The sequence below is a fragment of the Diprion similis genome, chromosome 7 (genome assembly GCF_021155765.1).
Source record: "Diprion similis isolate iyDipSimi1 chromosome 7, iyDipSimi1.1, whole genome shotgun sequence".
NCBI classification, from domain to species: domain Eukaryota; kingdom Metazoa; phylum Arthropoda; class Insecta; order Hymenoptera; family Diprionidae; genus Diprion; species Diprion similis.
This window is the reverse complement of record NC_060111.1, coordinates 3,708,210-3,731,825: the sequence shown is the minus strand read 5'-3', so window position 1 is coordinate 3,731,825 and position 23,616 is coordinate 3,708,210. Positions and strand designations below refer to the sequence as shown.

Below are 23,616 nucleotides of genomic sequence, written 5' to 3'. Positions count from 1 at the left end.
CAGTAACAACTGTGAAAATTTTTGAGGTTACATTTACGATGGTTGGTCAACGTGGCAAACAACTGCCCTCGGATTTCAGTCCATACGCATTAAACTATAGCAGACGACGGAACATTCTGTCGCGATGTCGTCAGCAATTCACAGCGTATGTAACGACGTCACAGCTGTTATGTCGCTTACACATAATGCAACAGTAAAATCCGGGAAAAAATTTACAAAAGAACAAAAAAAAAAAAAAAAAAAAACAATATAAAATAAAAAAATAAAATAAGATAAAAATAAACCAATAAATAAATTAATAAATAAAAATAACAACAGGAGAAGGCAAACCTGGAAAAAATTGATTGCTGGAGGGAAACAAATTATGTTAAAATCAATCAATTCGACGTTTCGTTCTTTCAACGGGTGCTTGGAACGGTAAATTTTCGTAATCTATTGGTGAACAGTGCGGTAAAACGACGTTGGCGCATGCGTTTGACTAAAATTATCAATTTTGCACAATAGGGCTCTTTCCGCGCATGCGCATTTCCCGTTAACCTCATTTTACGCGCGGACGTTACGCACCGCCAGTGACGTCATTGGGCTGAAAAGAACTTGAAGTTTGCGCGTTTAGGTTAGGTTTCACGATGCCGAGCCTGCATTCTTGGACCTCTCGATTACCCTCGATTTAACTCTTTCAAATGATTACATCACATTCGTTTGCTTCTCAAATTATCGAATACTTCACAGGTGTTCGTCAATAATAACGTCGTCGTAAATCGTTCACTTTGCTCATTAGGATACACAATGTACCGTCAACTAAACACAAATTTTCGAGAGTCAAAAAAAAAAAAAACAAAAAAAAAACTGAAACATCATTCGTTCAATTAAACACCCATGTGTACTAATATATGTTTATATTTATTATATATAGTGACGTGGTTTATAAAAACCTGACGTTTTCCGACCACGTTATAAATAATACGCGAAACGTTGATTTTCCTCGATTGAATGATCATGTTTGATGATAATAATAGTAATAATAATAATAATAATAATAACAATGTATATCATACCCATATTAATCGCGAATTTTATTTATATTTCCCTTAACTACTGTGCCACCCTGTAATTTATAATTGTCTTACATAACTTTGTAAAGATTTTTAGGAAATTTATGATCACCTAATTTCTTCTAGTTATCGTACAATAATATTACGTAGGTATTTTGTACACGTTATACACAGTCCCAGACTCAGTCCCAGACACACTGCAGTACCTATACATACCCGTTATTAATTATACCTATAATTTATCGTGAAAGTACAGCTGGGTTCGGTAATTTGTAAAATATCAATATTCTCTTTTATTTGTTTTTGTTTTTATATTTTTTTCTTTTTAATTTTGTCTCTCTTATATTATCCAACTTTTTATACATACCTACGTATGTATACGTATATTTAGGTATTTGTATATATATATATATAAAAATATATACTTAGATGACTATTGTGTACATATATGTATATATAGACGGTACGTCGATCCGGTTTTGGAACACCGTGCATCAGCAGTACCTTAATAATTACCCTAATAATATTATGTATATATATATATATATAATATACTCATCTATAACCGCTGCGACGGAAGTTTGCGAATACGGTTGAAAGTCATCGGTAAATTATTATCGGCCGGTGTAGTATGTACACGAATATAGTATGTACAATAATGATTTCAGGCGGTTTTTTTTTTTTTTTTTTTTTTTGTCGTCTTTTCCTATTTTTTGTCTTATCATTTTATTTTTCCTTCTCTAATTTCGAATATGATCTCGAATCTCGGTTCGATTCCATCCGATGAACTATCTCCTTCGCAGCGTTTTGGTTATATATGCACGAGGCCTGAATAATTTGAAACGAATTTTATTTAGGAGGGGGGGAGGGGGGGGGGGGGAGTAAAAAAAAATAAATAAAAAAGGGCAGAAGTAGATAAAAATCCGAAGTACACGGATAAAAAAAAAAAAAATAAATAAAAAATAAAAAACCAACACAACACATCTAACGTCGATGTTCGACTCGTCGCAAAAAAAATTCCTCGAGCCACCCCGCCGTAATTTTTTCCCCCGCTCACCCTTAAACGCTCACATTAAAATATCCCGTTGCCGCAGACGCATTGCCAAAAATTAATATATTAATTTAACGTTCCTCGTTGTCAATGGTTTGAAAACGCGAATATATTTTCGTACGCGATAGCTATATATGTATGCCAATCTCGGAATCATTATTCATTCTACACAGGTGTAAGATATGAAAATACCTGTAGGTATAAACTCGCGAATTTCGTTATACGACGTTAAACACACAGAGACACACACAACACACACACACACAAACGCGCGCGCGCGCGCGCACGCATAAATAATTATTTGAAAATTATAATTCATTAGTTATTATAATAACGATCAAATAACTTCACCGCATGTTATCTAAGAGATGCTTGTTAATATTATTATACCTATTATTATTGTTATTATTGAACGTAGCATCAACGTTCGTTAAGTAGGTATATAACAATACAAAATAATTGTTCATAATTTTCGCCAATGATTTTTTTTTTTCATAATTTTCAATCGCTTGTTTCGATATCGTTCGTGTGGTAATTACAGTTCATGCAAGCAACGAAAATTCTATCCTTTCGTTTTTCTTGGGGAAAAGCTCGGGAAGGGGGGGGGGGGGGGGGATCGTTTGCGTAAATATTTTTTTTTATTTGCTATTATGTTTAGACCAGGTATTCTAAAGTTTGTGTGTATCGAGGGCTGATATAAAGAACGAGTGACATTATACATGATACATTCCCTGTCATTTGTGTATGTATATATACATACATACAATATACATATACATACGTACACACGTGACATGTTTATACTGTTACTGTATACCTGTATGTATGTATGTTACATTTTTTTGTAAGAGAGTTTATCCAGAGACACTGACACAGCTCCACAAGGTGATATTACAATAATTATAAGTATTCATTCGATTGATAACGAATCATTTTTATATACGCATATAATATACATGTACAGTGTATTACGACATACAGATACAATAATACAATCACACAATCACGACGATCGAAACGGGGAACGAAATATTAATCTGCAACAATTCGATTTCATATTCAATTTTACCTTTTTTTTTTTTCCTCCCCCTACTTTTATCGTTATTCACATTCGCATATACGTGCCGTTTATATTATACGTGTAAGGTCGGAAAAATACCCCCCCCCCCCGCAAAAAAAAAAAAAAAAAAAAATAATAATTCGCAATCCCTTACACGAAGGATGTGTAATTTTCATACTGCAATAGCAATACCTAAACGAAAAGCATTATCGCCCATCAAACACACACACACACACACACACGCGCACTCACGCACACAATGACAGAGAAAACCGAACAAACATACAAACAAACAAGAACAACAACGGAAACGCAAGAAAAAAAAAAAAAAAAAAACTAATAAACCAAGATAATAAAAAAAACAGAATACAAAAAATCGGCACGCGTAGAACGGCCTATAGGTCTACCATACATATATTATGTGAACCTAGGCCTAGGTCAACTACATAGGTGTAGGTGTGTAGGAATAGGCGTAGGTAGGTAGCCTATAAACCCATCCTGCCCTTTTTTTCTGTTTCATTCTTCTTAATTTTCATTTAACCTCATATATAGCGTATAATTATACATAAATCATTATTACGTATAACATTGAAATATTATATATATATACACTACAGTACTACAGTAATTTCTGTGTTTTTGAGAAACAAAAACAGAGTAAAGAGAAAAAAAAGAAAGAAAAAAAAAAAACAGAAATTTTCACATCATCTTGACATGTAACTGATACATTATACAATACATACATTTGTCACGTATGTCTAAATAATGTATATCGGCGGTGGCTCGCATAGCGGTTTTTATTTATATTTATATATACATAAACATACATATGCATATATATATATATATATATATATATACCACGTGTTATGTAGTGCCGAAAATTGCACTGCCTAAAGCGTGCAAAAATATCCTCTGTGCGAGGCCGCGATGCTCGTTGTGTGTAAAAAAGTAATGATGAGAGAAAAAAAAAAAAAAAAAAAAAAACTACAACAAGAGAAAGAAAAAAACATGGCCAATAATAACGGTGCAAAAAATACGAGAAAAAAAAAATATATATATATGAAAGAAAAACCGTTGGAACGCAACGGAAGAAAAAAAAAAAACACAAACACAAAATACTTCTTCCGATTGTCTCTATATATGTGTGTGTGTGTACCGAGATAAAGTCCCACATGTATCCCCTGAAAAGAGGAAAAAAAAAACGAAAAAGAAGAAAAAATAACAAACAAAAAAAATCCAAAAAATGACAAATGAAACAACTCAACCCCCGTTCGTCTTTCTCTCTGTGTCTTATCTTCTCTCTCTCTTTCTCTCTCTCTCTCTCTCTCTCTGTTTGTCTCACGTTACCCACTCCGTTTCAATTATCCCCCGATGAGACATTTCCGGTCCCCTTCATCACCCTCCCTCCCCCCGCGCCGACGTGAAAAATAGCGGTGAAAATTTGAAAGAGAGGTGTGAAAGAAAACAAGAAAAAAAAAAAAAAAAAAAAAATACAAAAAAAAACTGTAACGAAAAGAGCAAAAATTGAGGAGAAAAATATCGAACGGAAAGAAAGTTTAAAAATCAGAAAAAAAAACAAAACAAAAACCACAAACTAATACGCAGTGACAAAAAAATATGTAAAGATATACCTACTAGGCAAAAACTTTCAAGCTTGTACTGACGCGAGTGTTGTGTTCTGTTCTATCCACACGTGGTGTATATAGGCCATATTCGCCAGTTGTATCCCCGAGATAATTGACCTGATCGGGACGCGAAACAAGTACGGTGGCACATTGAAGAACGAGCGAGGTCGCAGGTGAGATACGCCATTATATACAAAAAAAAAAAAAAAAAAGAAATCAGTGTTTGAAATAAAAAAAAAAATTTAGAAATTTTTTTTTCTTTCAAATTCATAATCATCAACGAGAATCCATTAATCAAACATATGCAATATATAAACGTATGTAAATACATACATTAAATATTGTATATATGTATATATATATGTGTATATGCGCTTTCCATGATAAATCCACTAATGATTTTCCATCTGCAATCCGGCATTTATGATTTGCTTTACGATTTTGTTATACGATTATCCGATTTCAAAAAAGAGCTTCTGAATTTTCTACAAGCGTTAATTTTGTTTTGTGATTATTCGGATCCGTCGGAAAATCGGATTCTTTTCAAGTATTTTTGAGAAAAAAAAAAAAAAATAATTTACTAAAAATTATATTTTTCATTATTCCTATCACTTTGACACTTGTCCGGTCATTTTTATATTCATAAAACAATAACGGTTGGAGGAAAAAATGTAAAACAATTTCGGAGTCCTTTTTTTTAGATCGTAGAATCGTATAAAACAAAATTTCGAAGCGAATCAAATATTGCGAGGGAAAATCGTCGTGCGAGATGACATGGAAAATTATTATATTATTCTAATATACATATATATGTACATCATATACATATGTATCACAGCTAAATTCGAGACAAAACGAAAGAAATGATATGGAATAAGAAAAAAGGAAACGAAGAAAAAAAAAAACACCGTCTTATACGAAACACTATAGGTATATAGAAAAATCTATAATTACAATGAAAAAAAGAGAGAACGAAAGGTGAAAAGGAATACCTCGACCCAATTTTCCTCCATCCTTAGCACTTATAATATGCATAATATAATAATTCCTCTTACCTTCCAGCCTTGAATAGAAATCATATAACACACATGATACATACTGTATTATATGTACATCTCGTGGCACTCTGCGCCACAAGAATTCAGTCTCTGATAAGAAAAGCACCCCTTTAGCTCCTTTAGTGTCTAACGTAAGTGTTGATGAAAGAGACGAGAAAAGATGGGAATAAAAAAAAGCGAAGAAAAAATTCCCGCCGAATTCATTTGTATTTAATAACAAATTTACGTAACCGACGATTCTACGCTTGGTGTTTTTTTTTTTTTTTTTTTTTTTTTCTAACTTTACTTTTCCTTTTTTCTTGCATTCTTTTCACTTTGAGATTTTTCTCGCCAGCGTCGTGTTGCGTTTATAAAATAAAATACAAAAAAAAAAAAAAAAAAAAAAAAAAAAAAGATGGTAAAAAGATAAAATAAAGAAAGACAGAAACGGCACCCACTGCACAATCCCATGACTGTCGTAATCTACCTCTACATATTTATATGTAACACGTTATCCGGCATAATTTAGCTAAGCACCTTCCAGAATTATACATATATACCTAAAAACCTTATTCGATAACGTATTGTGCATATGTTATGTAAACCCTCCTGGCCTGCAATCTGCAATTCTACACCAATTTAAAAACTCCAGCCCCTCTCCGCCCTTCGTGTGTGTGTGTGTATAAAATATTATGTCTGTATTATATAAGCAATTTTGTCAATATATATAATTATATATATATATATATTATATATATGTATAGTTTAGTCCGTATATCTGTCCACCTTGATATTCGAGTCGGACCGGGTGAGGGTGCAGCCCCAAAAAACGAAAAACCAATCATGATACAGAAAAAGAGAAAGCCGTCTGAAATTCATCTTGACCATTAGGTACATATCACAGTATTGCGTGTTTAAATTTTTCGGAAAAAATATGAAAAGAAAGAAAAAGATAATTTTCACCTCACCCTCCCCGCATCTCGATTACGGAAAATCCACCCACTATATGTATAATTAAACCTCCTGCAGATAAGAACCACTAATTAATACGCTACGTGTACGTGTATGATTTATGTCGTTGCATTATTACTCCTCGTGTACAAATGTCGACGTTAATTCAGAGACGGCTGGTTCATCGGCCGAGTCGATCGCGTCGGTAACGCAGATTCCGCCAGGAGCACCCGACCGACAGTGGTACTGCAGGCTGAATCTGCGTTACCGACGCGATCGACTCGGCCGATGAACCAGCCGTCTCTGAATTAACGTCGACATTTGTACATTTTATACTTATATTTTTATTCTACCTACAATATTTATAGGTATATATTTAATATTTATATACCCCGTGCACACAATTAATATATATATATTAATATATATATATATACACACACGAGTATATAATGCACGTTATATGTCTTTAAATGTCGACATCACTCATTAAAACGCCGCTGGCAAGCATTCGTATTATTATGACCAACCATTTTTTTTTTTTTTTTTTTTTCTTTTGCATTTTCGATTCAAATCAATCGTGTTGGGTTCAGTTTATTTTATACCACCGTATAACCACGTATTATACAAGGTGCAGAGAAGAAGAAAAAATTATTATTTGTAACATCGTTATCATACGTTCCCAGCATGGTACGATATGTTGTTGTTGTTATTGTTATTGTTGTTGAAGCACCTTTGAACTGCACCCCGGAGGCATACCCGTACTCATACGCTCACTACGTATTCAGTTTTATTATTATTATTATTATTATTATTATTATTGTTTTTGTTTAAAAACACTTTCGATAACGAATCGTTAGAGTCTGGTTAGAACAGTTTACAATTAATTCGGTTTACAGAAATTCGCTTATAGAGTTTGAAGGAGAATGGAAATCTTTGATTTTTTTTTGTTTTTTTGTTTTTTGAACCGTAATAATATTAATTGAAATGATTCGCGGACACGTTTAGTATCGTTTTTTTCTTTAGTATGGCTCTCAGCAACAATAATAATGATAAAATTCTGTTCTATTTTAATAAACGTAAAATAAGTTGTAACCGGATTTTCCTTACTGTTCACTTATTCACAATTTAATACATATTATTATCTTTTCTTTCGCTTCTTTTTATACATGACATATATTACATATATTATCAATTGGGACAAGACGAACGGAAACCTTTATTCATAATCCGTTGCACGAGTTTCTAATACACGTAATTAATTAAAAGTAGTGTCACGATTCCCTATAACTGGTTGTTGAATCGATTATATGATTTTCCTCTCCTCAGGTCGAGGGCTTGCACAGATTTATTCCCATTGTAAAATAGTGGATTAATTTTATTTTTTTTTCCATGTAATAAAATAAAATTGCAGTCGTCAGCTGTACCATTATAATATTAAAATATACATATATAATTTAATATATTATATATTTATCTATAATTTATTTTGAAATTTTTTAATTTCTAAATAATTTCCAAATTCGAGCCGAGGTTTTTCAATTCGGGCCACTTTTCTTAGGCTTTACCTACATGCAGTTATACACACACCAGTCATACCGTCGTCTGCTGTTAATGACAAAGTTTATAATATATAGATCGAGTCAGAGAAAATTCCCGCAGTAATTAATCGACCGTATAAATCCTACCGCCTTGACACATCTATATATTATATATTATATATATATAATATGATATTTTATAATAATAATAATAATAATAATAATAATAATAATAATAATAATTTATAATTGTCACATATTTTAATGAATTTATACGCTCACACGTACACACACACACACACGCGCGCGCTCGCACATATACACGCAAACACACACGTGAAAATAACCTTCTCACAATTATCCAACCTATGCGTTATAATTTGAATTTATTATTTAATACACTCGTTATTACGATTATTGTTATCATTATCTATTATTTATTGTTATTATCTACTTTATTATTGACGGATTCCTGATAACAATATACGAATTTCGAAGCTCGGGACGGATTTGAAGATACCTGCTCAGTTTTTGGAAGAAGGAAAAAAAAAAAAAAAAAAATTGGTTTTTCGAATTTTACCGCGTACTAAATTTATTCGCAATATATATATATACGTTATGTTGTGATATTGTACGACTATTCGTACCTTTGTATTATTCATGTACACACATCGATCGTAATTTAATAATAATATCATGATAATTTATAATTTTCTATCACATCCGCAGGGCGATTTTACAATTAACGTCGAAATGACAGTTTTGCAGTTCGTATTATTGTTACTATGCCAAACGTGTTATAATTTTTTTATATATAGTTTATTCTTCGCATGAAATTACTTATACACGGCAACTTATATACCTTTATGCATAAAACATCCACGTAGTATACGCACCTGTGATGATAATCAATTACACTATTTCATCGTAATCATTATTTTTACACCAATTTTTTTTTCTCCGTTTCTAACATCTTCATCTTGTTTATTTCACGTAACTGAAACATAATTGTTTTTCATTGTTTTTTGATTGATTTTATCCTTAATTTACTGTTAATGCATTTATATATGTATAATATGCGTATATTGTACACGTGTATACATTCGGAAAAAAGAGCATGCGTTTTTTCTTTGATTTCGTTTTTTCTTCCTTTTTCGGAAAATTTAACTCCCAGACGCATTTTGTCGACAGATTTTTCTTTCAATGGATAAAAAAATTTCGATATTTCGATTTGATTATTATAACGTAGCTTAAATTAGATATATTGAAACGTTGAATTTCCTTATTACAATGATTGGAAAACCGTTCGAAAAACATTGCTACAAAATTATTTCCAATTTCAATTCAATTAATCTATTTGTAGAAAAAAAAAAATTTTTTCTTTATTATTTCTCGCCAAGTTTTCTGGATTTTTCACATGAATCCCAAAGTTTAATCACATAGTAACATAATTTTGACTGTCAAAACTGAAAATTTTTCTTCGTGTGTATACGTAAACTGAATATACGTGCATGTGTGAGTGTGTTTGTTATTTTTTGTTCAGCTGTTGTTTTTCGTTGTTGTTTGTTTTCGTTTATTTTACAAACCAGTCAACATTATTATATAGAGTACGATAAACAATATACATTATTATAAATATATATATATATGACATTGCTGGTAGTTGAAAAATATAATATTCGTGTAGTATTCTATAATACAGGTATGTACATACATATATATGCATTTATATAAAAAAAAAAAATATATATATATATATATATATATACATATATATGTATGTATTGCATGTGTACATATACGTACCATCGAATACGTATATATATTTAGATAAATTTTGACTGCTGCTTGTTCAATTGCAAATTTATTCACGCGTATCATTGTTATTAATATTATAATTATTATTTATTATCGTTACTATTATTTTCTTCGTATTTGTTGTTGTTGTTGCTGTTGTTATATAGTTATTATAAATCGTTATTAAATTCTATAAATACAATATAAGTACGCACTCGTGAAACTGTGATAATTGTAATAAAATAATTATGTAATTTATTTATTTTTTCTTAATGCGAATACAAAGATGCAAAGATTTACTCAATTCACAATCACTTCGGTATGACTTGTGCAAATATAAACTTAAAATATAACTTGAATATTCAATATATTTATATATTATAAATATTAGAATGGGGAAAAAAAAAAAAAAAAAAAAAAAAAAACAACAAGAACAAAAATTGTAAGAACGAACGAATCTTTCAGTTGTGCGAACTTATATTATACATATAATACTTATAACGAATGTGTAATACAAAAAATTTATTGTGGCAGCAGACTAAAATGGTATAAAAACAAATAATGGTAAAATAAGTATGTTACTTATAGATCACATATATATATATACATATATAGTTAAAAGAGGAAATACCATCCGTCTTGTAGTGTTTATTAATAACATTTTTCTTTTCTTTTCTCCTCCTAGTTGAATTTTTTCTTTTCAATCCAATTAAATTTCCCATCGTTTTTAATCATGTATATGACGTGTAAAAGGGAGAAGAATTATTTAAACATATCTATATACATATACACAAGATATTATTATCGCTCGATAGCTGTGAGCCAATGTACAAAAAAAAAAAAAAAAAAAAAAAAACTGTACAATAACAGATCCTTGCGATTAATATAACCTATTTATATACTATACCTATATACAATATATTATAAATAATTTAAGGTTAACTAGCACCAGAGGTCAGTTGTTTCTGTATTTGTATTGATAATTACTTAATTAATTAATTAGTTAATTGATAATAAATCTTGAGAGATGGAAACAACTGGGTTATATAGTTGATGTATAAAAATCGGCATTACGGTTCATCTAACATGTGTGTGTGTCTGTGTTGGCAGACACATTGTTGTTTGCGGTCACATCACCTACGAGTCTGTGTCCCACTTCCTCAAGGACTTTCTTCACGAGGATCGCGAGGACGTCGACGTAGAGGTTGTCTTCTTGCACAGGTATGACAGTATTTAGGGAGTCTCGTTTCATCTTCATTTTCATTTTCATTATCAACATCATTCGCATTATTTCATTCATATCTATATCTATATCTATATACATACATATTTATTATTTCGTATCAATATTGTTGTTCGCAATAATTAATATTCTTCATGGTTGTCAATATTTTAACACTCAGGTTTACGATATAAGAATAGCTATTTATGTGGCATATCCGTAAACCGCCTGGTTTTTTGGCAAGGATAAAGATTTCTGGACGAGCTGAAGGTGAGCCGGAAGCGAGTACTGAAATTATCCGAGCCAAAAAACGGTTTACGGGCATGCCACGTGCAATATTTTTTACGGTATGGTCATTTAAAAGCAAAACGAAGAGTGAGGTTATGTCGCGATCTCTTCGACGAGCTACTTTATTCGGCAGTTTGGGACGCGCACTTCGAACTGCGCATCAAAACTGCGGAATAAAGACTTTATTCCGCAACGCTGTTCGCTGCCGTATAAAGCGTCACTTTACGGAACGAAAACTGCCACAAAAAGTGGACTTTTCAATGCCCATGCCGTAAAAATCATATTATTTCGTCTTATTCGAAATTTCGACATAATTCTATACACAAAATATGTCCACGTGTTCTATTATCATAGGTATTATCCCTCCCCCCCCTTGTAAGTTTTTTTTTTTTTTTTTTTTTTTTTTTTTGCAGTATTAATTTTTATCGCAAATTCACGTGTGATACACGTGTTGTACACAAGGTACAAGGGCTATGAATATAAGGTTCAGTGTGATGATCATATCGCGTATATTATAATTTGCATCGAGTGTTGAAGAGAAAGTAACTTCTTTGATTTACATTCGAAAAATTCATTCTCACATCATTATTGCACATCGTTTTAGTATTAATTGACGCTTTAACCTGCCCAAAAGAATTCTTATCCTTCTATAGTACCTACGTTATAGAATATAATTAGTGATAGTGAATTATTATTACTATCGTTATTGTTATCGTTAATTGAAGAATAACGTAAGATTTGAACGAAAGGAAAAAAAATTAGGTGAAAAAGGCAGATTACATGTATTATCGAGTGATCGATTCGACGTATCGCAGGGTTGAAATGGGTAGGAAACAGAAGAAAATGAGAAAAAAAAAATGGTAAGTATGTAATACAAGGCGTGCAATTTGATAAATAAATACCTAAACAAAAAGAGAGATGAAAAAAACAGAATATAAATAAAACAGACGGTACATAAACGAATGTAAGAAGGATATACAAGGTGTGTATAAAAAAAGTTTAGGTATTATAAAGGGGATGACGCAAGGGTCAGGGGGTTACCCGAGATGTAAGGAGTGGCGATATGTGCTTGCAGGAAAGAACCGGATTTGGAACTCGAGGGTCTCCTCAAGAGGCATTACACGACCGTGGAGTTTTTTCAGGGAACCATGATGAACGCGGTGGACCTGGAACGCGTCAAGGTACCCCCCGCAACCTAACCTGACCTAACCTTCTCCTCCTCCTCCCCCTGCCCACCCCAACACCCCCGATTCCCATGCCCAACCCTCCTGTCCCTTGTCCTTTTTAGGAACACTTCTTACAGTATTCATCTGGGTCCGACGACTGTTGATATTATACATACCTAATATATACGCTCTTCTCGTTTTCATTACTTATTATTAACTTGTATTATCATTATTATTGTTGTTTTTTATAGTTAATGTTGTTATTATTTTTATCATTATTATTAATTTCATAAATTTTCATACGATTATTATCATTGTTGTTATTGTTTTTTTTTTTTTTTTTTTTTTAAACATTTTTATATCATCATTATTGTTATTATTATTATTATTATTACTATTACTACTGTTATATGCTCAATATCTTAGAGTTGATTGAAATTATACGCGGAACCGTCTCTTGGCACATGACTGTAATACGTCACGTATACGATCACGTGCCGAAAGGAAAAAGGGTGAAGTTTATTGGTACAGCGGATTGATACAGAGTGTTCGATCGAGATTTTTTTGTTTTTTCACGCAGGCTGGCCACCACAAGATTCCATTCTCGAACGTAGCTTTTGTAGAGGTTATGTTTCGCGATACGTGATGCGAATTTCTTTGTTTACCGTTCAGCAAGTCTCGTATAGTTTTTTTTCTTATTTTTCTAATGATTCGGGAAAGTTTGACGAAATTTTATCGCGTCGACTGACCGACAACTGTTTTACCTGCGATCGGTAACGACGTTACTTCGATTTGCTACTCGAGATACCGGCGTCGACAGTTTTGCACAGTTTTATTTTTCGAAACAAACGTTGAAAAAAAAAATTTGCTCGCAAGAGTGGCAGCATTGATTTTAGTTGTTTTTATTAAAACAAACAATAGAAATTCGTTTGCTTTTCTGGCTCGAGTGTGCGCTGGACAAAAAATTGTGTTGCCAACCTACGTGGGGGAGAACACAAAAGTCCTATCAACATTTGGTTACTTTATCACCCAGTTCGATTCGGGTGCAGGTAATATTTTGCAATTATAGTTGTCTCGAATGATCAATTATACGTATACCAAAGCATTAAGTGTCATTCACCCGGCTTGTTTTTTCCATCTCTTAGTTAATGTATCTCGTTTCTTATCAAAATTGGCTCATCTGGCTTGGATAACTTTCACCGTTTTCCCTAGGCCTTCAATATACAGATATAATAAACAAATTGTCATTTTTGACGAACTATTTTTCGTTCTATGAATAGGAAATTTTTTATCCTTTTTTTTTTTTTTTTTTTCCTCTCTTGTTTTCTCTCACAACACGTGTGACGCGAAAATGAAAGATGAATTACAACGATCGTTACAAGAGGCGGTCACGCGACGTAGATAAAAGCAACCGCCTGCAAATATCTGCATGGCATGCTGTATCGAGCTATGGGGCAGGATAAGCGTGCAGTAGCTGAAATTTAAAATTAGAGAGAATTACTCATATATTACATATATATTACATATATATATATATATATATATATATATATATATATATATATGTATAATATCACATTTTTATTATTACTATTACTATTACTATTATTATTATTATTATTATTATAATACAATGATCACGCATACATATAATATTACTGCATAATTAATAGGTACATTATAATATACCATAATACGTTATATATGTATACATATTTTGTAAAGGCATACACGAATTATTAGAGGTGAATGTTATGATATAAAACGTATGGTTTGTCGGGCTTGGCCGAGCAGGAAACCGCCGGACCTAGAGCTGGAGGGACTGTTCAAACGACACTTCACCACCGTCGAGTTCTTTCAGGGGACCATCATGAACCCCATTGACCTTCAACGGGTCAAGGTGAGCCAACACCCAGTTCACACTATAGAAAAAAAAAAAGAGAATTAAAGAAAGAAAGAAAAGATTTAAAAGAAAAACAAAAACAAACAGACAAATGAAAAAACGATATAAGTAAACCTACACTAACATTTTCAATATACTATATATATATATATACCTACCTATAGGCCTATAATATATAATATACATAAATATTATGTATCAACGACCGCGGTCGATGGTTTTTTTTTTTTTTTTTTTTTTTTTTTTCTCTTTTATAGACTCTTGACTTTTCACGTCCCCCGCCCCCGCCCCACACCCCCCCGTATGACCCACGTCAAGCCTCGCACCCTGGCAAAAATGAAGCGGTCGAACAAGAACAGAGAAAAAGAAAAAAAGTTGAAAAAAAAAAAAAAAAAAAAAAAAATTTGTCACCATGTCGGTTCGCGGTAGTTTTCACGACGTGTTTTTGGGTAGATTTTACTTTTTTCTCTATTCCTTCCTTACTTCTTGTTGTTATTTTCGGTCATGTTTCTCCTGTTCGACGACGATCATTGGGATATCTCACGGTTTGACACTTCGGAAAATTGTCAGTATTTTTTTTTTTTTTTTTTATCGTTTTGAATTCGTTGTTGCTGTTGTTCAATGAAATTGTAATCGCGCGATACGTTTTTTTTTTTTTTTTTTTTTTTTTTATTCCTTTTACTTTATTTTTGATTTTTCTTCTCTTTCGTCAAATCATTGCTTATCATGTGTATAAAAGTATATAGCACATATAAGTCGGCGTATGATTATTCCAAAAATTATTGCATTAATTACCCACAGTCATGATTACTACTTGTTGCGATTGTAAATATACATACATACCTATATATATACCCATTTGAAATCCCGAAATTATACTGCAGCAATAATGATGCTGGTGTGCCAGGAAATGGTTGTTGCCTGTGTGTTCCCTTCTAAGATTTCCCCGCTACTTTTAGCACTTGTGTTTTTTTTTTCTCTTCTTCCGTTCTTTTGTTTTATTATTTATTTATTTATTTATTTTTTCTTCACCTTACAACCTTTCGTTCTCAGCGTTTTCAGCTTTTTCGGAAACATTTTTTTTTCTCTTCTTCTCTTCCTTCTTTTTCTTCTGCTTCTTCTTCTTCTTCTTCTTTATCATCATCATCATCGTCATTGTCATCATCGTTTTCTTTTCTTTGTCGAATTGTTAATCGTATAAAGTGAGATCTGGCGTACAAAAAGCATTTAATATTTTGAATATATTCGGAGATATAAATTATGGGAGATAATATCGCAGAGAGAGAGAGAGAGAGAGAGAGAGATAGAGATGGATGTTAGTATAGTGATTTCAAATAAAGTTTGTCAAAAATTTCTCGGAATTGTTACGAATATCGAAAGAATCGGAGAAATTCTGGAATCGGTTTGAAGATATTGGATTTCGAAGAGATGTACCCGATAAAAAAAAAAATCATATATATATATATATAAAAAAAAAAAAAAAAAAACCAAGATCTCAGACGCTTGCACTTCTTCAGCAGAATTTTTTTTTTTTCTTCACCCCACGTTTCATTTTCGTTTATTGCAAAAAAAAAAAAAACAACCATCTGTTAAATATTTCACCAATTACGGCATTATGATTAATTATATCCTTCCAAATCCCTTAATACACACTACATATATATATAAATATATATTTTTTTTTCACACCCATAAAATAGGTACGTTCAATTTTTTCAATATAAAAATTATTATATCGTTTTACACAGTACATACAAATACCTCAGTAACAGTATATATATATATCACATGTTGAGTAGAGCTGAAAATTTTATCCAGGGATAAAGAAGGGTTACAGAAACAGAAAAAAGAAAAACAAAAAAACGACGACGAAGAAAAGTTATGAGTCTGTCACGGGTCAGGGGTTCAGATCTTCAAAATTTATTCATCGAGTCGAAGAATTTCTTCACAAAACCATTCCTCTTAGAAAACTTTTCACCAAATTCTTGTAGAATTTAGAATTTTCCATTGGTTATAAAGACGCGAGCACGCACGTATACTGAACATTAAACGACACGAATCCCCCACATGCTCACCCATAATATGTATATATATATATATATAAAAAAAAACTATGTACCCGCCCATAAACATATCAGACGATATGTGACACCTTGTGATACAAAGCTAGGTTACCTGTGGATAGACCCATGCCTGCTGATGACCCAGGTGGGTAAGTGCCCGTCTTTTTCGAAGCTAGTCATGTAGGTGCTGCTGCTCTTGAAGAAACGAAACATTTTCTTTCTACTTCTTTTTATTCTTATTCTCTTCTTTCAATTTATTTTCAACATAATTCCATTTTATTTATAATTCTTATCTATCTTCTTTGTTTTCGGTAGATTCTTACTATTACATGACATCTAGGTCAATAGGAAAAGTAGAATATTTTATAACAGAGTTTTATAGAGGATTTCCCTGCATGTAAAAATAATATATAGGATATATACATATATATTGTATAACTCAACCTTAATTATTATGATTATTTTTATACTGATGAATATGTATATATATATATATATATCCTATATATATATATATCTAGAAATTTTCCGATACATATATAACAATTTGTACTCGTAGGTGTAATGTATATATAATTAACAGCATGCAACGTAGTATATATATATATATATGTATGTATACATCATATATATACCTACTAAATATCATTTTGTTATACATCATTGCTACGTATTATAGGTAAAACAAATTGCTATTTTCATTATTTCTTTGAATTTTAGTTTTCTTTCTTCTTCTTCTTTTTCTTCTTCTTCTTCTTCTTCTTCTTCATCTTCTTCATCATCTTCTTGTTACAATTCATAGCGGTAGGAAAAACACGCACATTACATTATACTAATCTTTTTAAAAAGAAAATCCTCCAGTATTTCACGCCTTTCGTCATACAAGTTGACAGTCAAAATCCATCATATTCTTCTATAGTGATATGCATATATGTATTATTTACATTATACACACACTATACACACTTTATAAGTTTATCGATAAACATTTTCTCGTTCTCGTGATATCTACTGCTATAAATATAATATAATACAATTTAATACACAGTTTTTACCGTCTTAACTTTCAACGAAAATTATAATTCTAATCTGGGTATCGGAGACGCGGGTTTTGGAGGATGAAAAATTTGAAGAACAAAGGGGGGGAAAAAAAAGAACAGGAAGAAGGGTTGTTTTTTGTTGTTTTTTTATTTGTCGACATCGATACACAACGACACATCGTTTGCCATTACGAAACACTTTTTCGCGATGTTATAGATGTAATAAACAAAGTGCACAATACATATATCTTCGAACCCAGATGTCCTGCACCTTGGAAGCATATAACCAGATGCTCGAGTCGCGTTATTATACGTATTATATATTGTTTATTATACATATACGTATAATAATCGTGCAACTTAGGTATACTTATTTTGCATATGCGGCCTGGAGCATGAGCTGATAATATTATACGTATATATAAATATTGTGTTATAACTATTTGTTGGACAGTACCCAGATAAAATGAACCTTCGTTGGACGTAGAATTGCGTGAAGATGAGCCATCGATGAGAAATAAATCAATCGATTTAATCCATTTCGTTCATGTAATATATATATATGTATATATATATATATATATATATATATATTAGGGTGGCGCAAAAAAACCGACTATTTTTTTTTTTTGAGTCTCGTGTGACAAAATGTTAGTTTTTCATGTTTTAAGAGCCCACTCCAAAGGACAGTTCAAAAAAAAATTTTAAGGGGCCGCTCCAAATTTTAAAAAATGTCAAAAATCGTCAAAAAATTAAATTAAAAAAATTGTATTTTCAGTATTTTGTATGATTTTTAATTCATGAATTTTTTTTTTGAACTGTCCTTTCGAGTGGGCTCTTTAAACATCAAAAACTATCATATTGTCACATGAGACTCAAAAAAAAAAAATAGTCGGTTTTTTTGCGCCGCTCTAATATATATATATATATATAATATATATAATATATACTATTATATAGACTGTACTTGTATTCGTTACGCATATTATGTGGAATACGACGTACGATTTTGACGTTTGACTAATCTTCCATCTGCTATACCTGTCTTCGTGCTCTTCTATTCTCCACCGCCAAAACTTCCCCCTCAATCCTCTCAACCTCCCTCCCACCCCCCTAAAAAAAATCTTTGCAATTCAAACCATTCGTTTTTCTCTCATTTAAATAAACCTGTCCAGATGATAGTAATCGATGAAAATTGAATTTATTATTCAAACTGGATTTAACAAGAAAACGCTACAAGATTTGCATGTAAAGTACAATTCAAGATCATTGCAAGTTTTATTGTATAGGGATGGGTGGGGCAAAGTGGGCTCCTTAAAATTTTTTATATCTCAAGAAATTTGGGGGAAAAGTGAACCCCCTGAAATTTTTTAAATAACATGGGGATAAAATTAACTAACTTGAACTTTGTATTAAATATGAATTATTCGGAAATCATTTACTCGAGTAATTGCACAGCTCGTAAACGCGAAACGTTTCAACTTGTGCTTTACTCTCGACTCGTCAAAGTGAAAGAATTTTCTGAACATGAATTTATGATTACTTTTTCTCGAGAAAGCTAGATAATAATTAGACATAATTTTTCGTGTGAAAAGTAAACATTTTATTCTGATTTTAGGCATTATTTTCTTTATGGGACCCACTTTGCCCCACCCTCCTCTAAATATAGTATCTACAAGTAAACACATGTACGCAGCAATGATTCTTAGTTTTTTCCATGATTGAATCTACTAGACTATGGAGGAATATTCTGTATCGAATGAAAAAGACGTTGCACGACCTGCGCAAATTATTTGTGATTAAAAAAAAAACAATAAGAAAAGAAACTACACGTGCATATACCTATATACATAGTAAAATGGTAAAAATTATATATGTTAGGTATTTTGTACTTTAGATGCAAAATCGAGAGTTTTATATATATATGTATATTAGGGTGGCGCAAAAACACCGACTATTTTTTTTTTTTTTAGTCTCGTCGGACAAAATGTGAGTTTTTGATGTTTTAAGCGCCCACTCCAAAGGACAGTTCAAAAAAAATTTTTAAGAGGTCGCTCCACATTTTTTAAAACGTCAGAAATTGTTAAAAATCGATTTTTTTTTTTTTAATTTTTCTCGTTACGGTATAATTTTATAGACCAAAGAAAAATAAGTTTTCGAAAGTTACAGTTCAAAATTTGAATTTCGAAAGGTCACTCATAATTTTTTATCAATTTTTTGGTGCATTTCTTTAGATCTTTTCGAGCGACCTCTTAATATTCATATTAAAATTTCATAAATTTATTTTATTTTATTTTAGTAAGAAAGAATCGATAACAATACACGACGACATGAATTAAAAATCAAACAAAATACTGAAAATATAATTTTTTTCAATATAATTATTTGACGATTTTTGACATTTTAAAAAATTTGGAGCGACCTCTTAAAATTTTTTTTTTGAGCTGTCCTTTGGAGTGGGCTCTTAAAACATTAAAAACTAACATTTTGTCACAAGAGACTCAGAAAAAAAAAAAATATATATTAGGTTTTTTTGCGCCACCCTAATGTATATGCGTATCGCACGTCTTCAGGTGATATTAAAAGATCCTATTTAATTTAAAGAATCGAAATTCATCGAAGCTCATTATTAATAAATTTTTTATAGAGATACTAAATGCAGGTAATGATAGATTAGAAAAACTGGACTGATCGATCGATCTCGAAGAAACGATTAATCGAAGTTAATTGCAGAGGAATAAAAGTCGGATAAATTTTAATATCACCGACGAGGCGTAACGTCGATAATATATATCATAGAATGAATCTGCGAAATTATGTGATAAATATATATATATATATATATATATAACATCGTTGATTCGTACGAACGTTGAAAACTGACAATGAGTGGATTGAAATGTAACCTCGCGATGGGTGGACGTTTTTAGGTTCACGAGGCGGACGCTTGTCTGGTACTTGCGAACAAGTACTGCCAGGATCCGGACGCCGAAGACGCGGCAAACATAATGCGCGTCATCTCCATCAAGAATTATTCCGACGACATACGCGTCATTATTCAGCTAATGCAATACCACAACAAGGTGAGAGGAAATCCACTTCATTCATACGCATTACACCCTACCCTCACCTCGGTTGGAAATCCAATCCACCCTCACCTCATAGTTCATACGACGATCGATCCATGATTATTTTTACCATAATATACATGTACGTATACATTAGGGGTGCTTCGTTTCAGACGAGGATTTTTTTTTTTTCTTCTTTCTTTTACTTCCAACATAAAAAATTTATCCAATATGTCGAAATGAAAATTTCATGAAAATTATGGTTCTCAAAAATTAACATTAAGGGGTCCACCCCACTGACGAGAAGAAAGAATTTTTTTTAATAAGTTTTAACTGTAAATATTGATGTACGCTTCGTTGGACTTAATAAATACACTCTTGAATTAGATAAAAAAAAATTTATTATTGATTTTAATCACTTTTTATACACGATAGTTGAAAGTCAGTCTGAAAAACAGATTTCAACCAAAAAATCTAAAGGTCTTAGACATTCAGCATGTTAATGGCCTTGGAATGAATCATACGATTTTTGAAATTTTCATTTCGATAATATTTTTTTGCAAAAAACGTCAAAGAAACGCGGTCTTTTTCAATTTTTTCGAAAAATGGCCGACATGTTGTTAATTTTGGAAATATCAAAAAAAGTATGATTCATTCCAAGGGCATTGACATGCTGAATTTAAAAGCGTTCGATTTTTTGCTTTCAGGTTAACCATCTTTAACTACGACTATCGTGTATAAAAAGTGATTAAAATCAATATAAAATTTTTTTTATGTCACTTGAGAGTATAATTATTAAGCTTAACAAAGCCTATATCAATGTTTACAAAACTTATTGAAAAAAATCTTGAAAAAAGTCTTTTTTTTGCTCGTCAGTTGGATAGACCCCCTAAGTACTTTCCCTTAGCGTGTAAAGATTTATCATCTAAAATTCACCTAAGTTAAGATCTTTTTTTTTCAAAATTCTATATCCTTGCAACACTTTATGCTATCACATCGAATCAGATCGCAATTTACTCAGAATCTTAGTAGATTCTTAGTAGATTACGATCTGGTCCGATGTGATAGCATAAAAAGTCGCAAAAATATAGAATTTTGAAAAAAAAAAAAAAAAAATCTTAACTTACGTGTACTTCAGTTGATAAATCTTTTCACGCTAAGGGGAAATACTTAATGCCAATTTTTAAGGGTTGTAACTTCCATGAAAGTTTTATTTCGACATGATGGATAAAATTTTAAATCGGAAATGAAAGAAGAAAAAAATAATAATAATAATCGTCCTAAACGAAGCATCCTACTGTACATACACATAATATATATCTATTATAAATATGTACATGTGTACATGTATATTGTTTATCGAAACAGTTTTAGGAACGCCTATGTACCGCGTTCAGCTGTCTACACACATAAAAAAAACTGGACGTCGAAATTCATCGATTTGCAGGCTATTATTCGCCGCATGTCAATCGATCAATTTCGACGCATCTTTTCTTTCATCTTTTCATCTTCTTATTTTCTTTGAAAGAAAAAAAAAAGAACAAGGGATTCGACCGCCTAAATTTCTCCCATACTCTCCGTTGTTGATTGGTTTCAAAAAAGAAAGAAAAAAAAAAAGAAAAAAAAGAAACCTTTTTTTTCTCGTAACGTCTTCCTTCTCCTCTTTCTCTCTTTCTCTATCTCTCTCTCTACCTCCCTCCCACCCACCCCTCTCTCTCTTTCTCGTCACGTGCCTGTTGCTCATCTCTGAAATGAATGCTATGGTGGAAATTGTTGTAGGCCTATTTACTCAACATTCCATCATGGGATTGGAAGCAGGGTGACGACGTTATCTGCCTGGCCGAACTGAAGTTGGGTTTCATTGCTCAATCCTGCCTAGCACCAGGTTTCAGCACTATGATGGCCAACCTCTTCGCCATGCGCTCCTTTAAGACGGTCAGTATTCCTGTTCCTTCTCTTTTTTCTATCTCACGAACAGCGCGTCTGATCGTTGATCATATTATACATCTATATATATATATATATATATATATATACATGCATATACATATATACATTTATGTATATGTAATGTATATGTATATGTATATATATATATATGTGTATACATTATACATCACGTTGTATAACAATTACTTTTGTCGGGGTTTTAATATTACATTTTTTGCTCACTTTTTGTTGTTTTGTTTCTTTTTTATATTTCTTTAAATTTTTTTCGTCAATATTTACGCCGTTTATCGAATTTTTATTCTCTACTCTACAATATACGGTGTTTTATCATTATTACTATTATTGCCATTATTATGTTTTCTTAGTTTGTATTGATTTTTGTGTGTTTTTGATGAAATGATTGTTTTTTTTTTTTTTTTTTTTATTTGTGGGGGATATCGCAAACTGTTTACAGTGATGGAACAAGATATATATGTATATATATATATATATATATTAGGGTGGTTCTTATTCAGGGTGTTCTCGAATTTTTTCTCGGCCGTCTCTCGAATCGACTCCAAATAATTAAAAAACAATTCCATAAATAATTTTTTTTTTCAGACTCTTATCTCAACTCTAACATCTTTCTGTAGGAGGGTGGATTTCTCCATTTAAAATACACGTGTTTCGGTCAGATTCTCAGTATAGATTTTATCGCAAGAGTAAGAATTTACAAAAAAAAAAGAAAAGAAAGAAAAAAAAAACTGCAACCGAAAGATTTTAGTTCAGGGCATTAGTGCTAATATCTGTGAAAAAATAC

The 23,616-nt window shown here is 31.7% G+C and overlaps 1 protein-coding gene across 50 annotated transcripts in view; it reads left to right on the top strand.

Annotated features, from left to right (window-relative positions):
* LOC124408252 (calcium-activated potassium channel slowpoke) overlaps positions 1 to 23,616 on the top strand; it is a 115,576-nt gene that overhangs the window by 56,228 nt on the left and 35,732 nt on the right. For 19 of the 50 annotated variants that reach the window (XM_046885044.1, XM_046885048.1, XM_046885070.1 and 16 more), the window contains 5 exons: positions 4,873 to 4,964; positions 11,228 to 11,338; positions 14,588 to 14,693; positions 20,730 to 20,882; positions 22,647 to 22,802. In XM_046885044.1, coding sequence (XP_046741000.1) covers positions 4,873 to 4,964; positions 11,228 to 11,338; positions 14,588 to 14,693; positions 20,730 to 20,882; positions 22,647 to 22,802 — 618 coding nt within the window. Of the gene's footprint in view, positions 1 to 4,872; positions 4,965 to 11,227; positions 11,339 to 12,702; positions 12,809 to 14,587; positions 14,694 to 20,729; positions 20,883 to 22,646; positions 22,803 to 23,616 lie in introns of all 50 variants that reach the window. The other 31 variants (XM_046885050.1, XM_046885031.1, XM_046885071.1 and 28 more) reach the window with 4 other exon arrangements.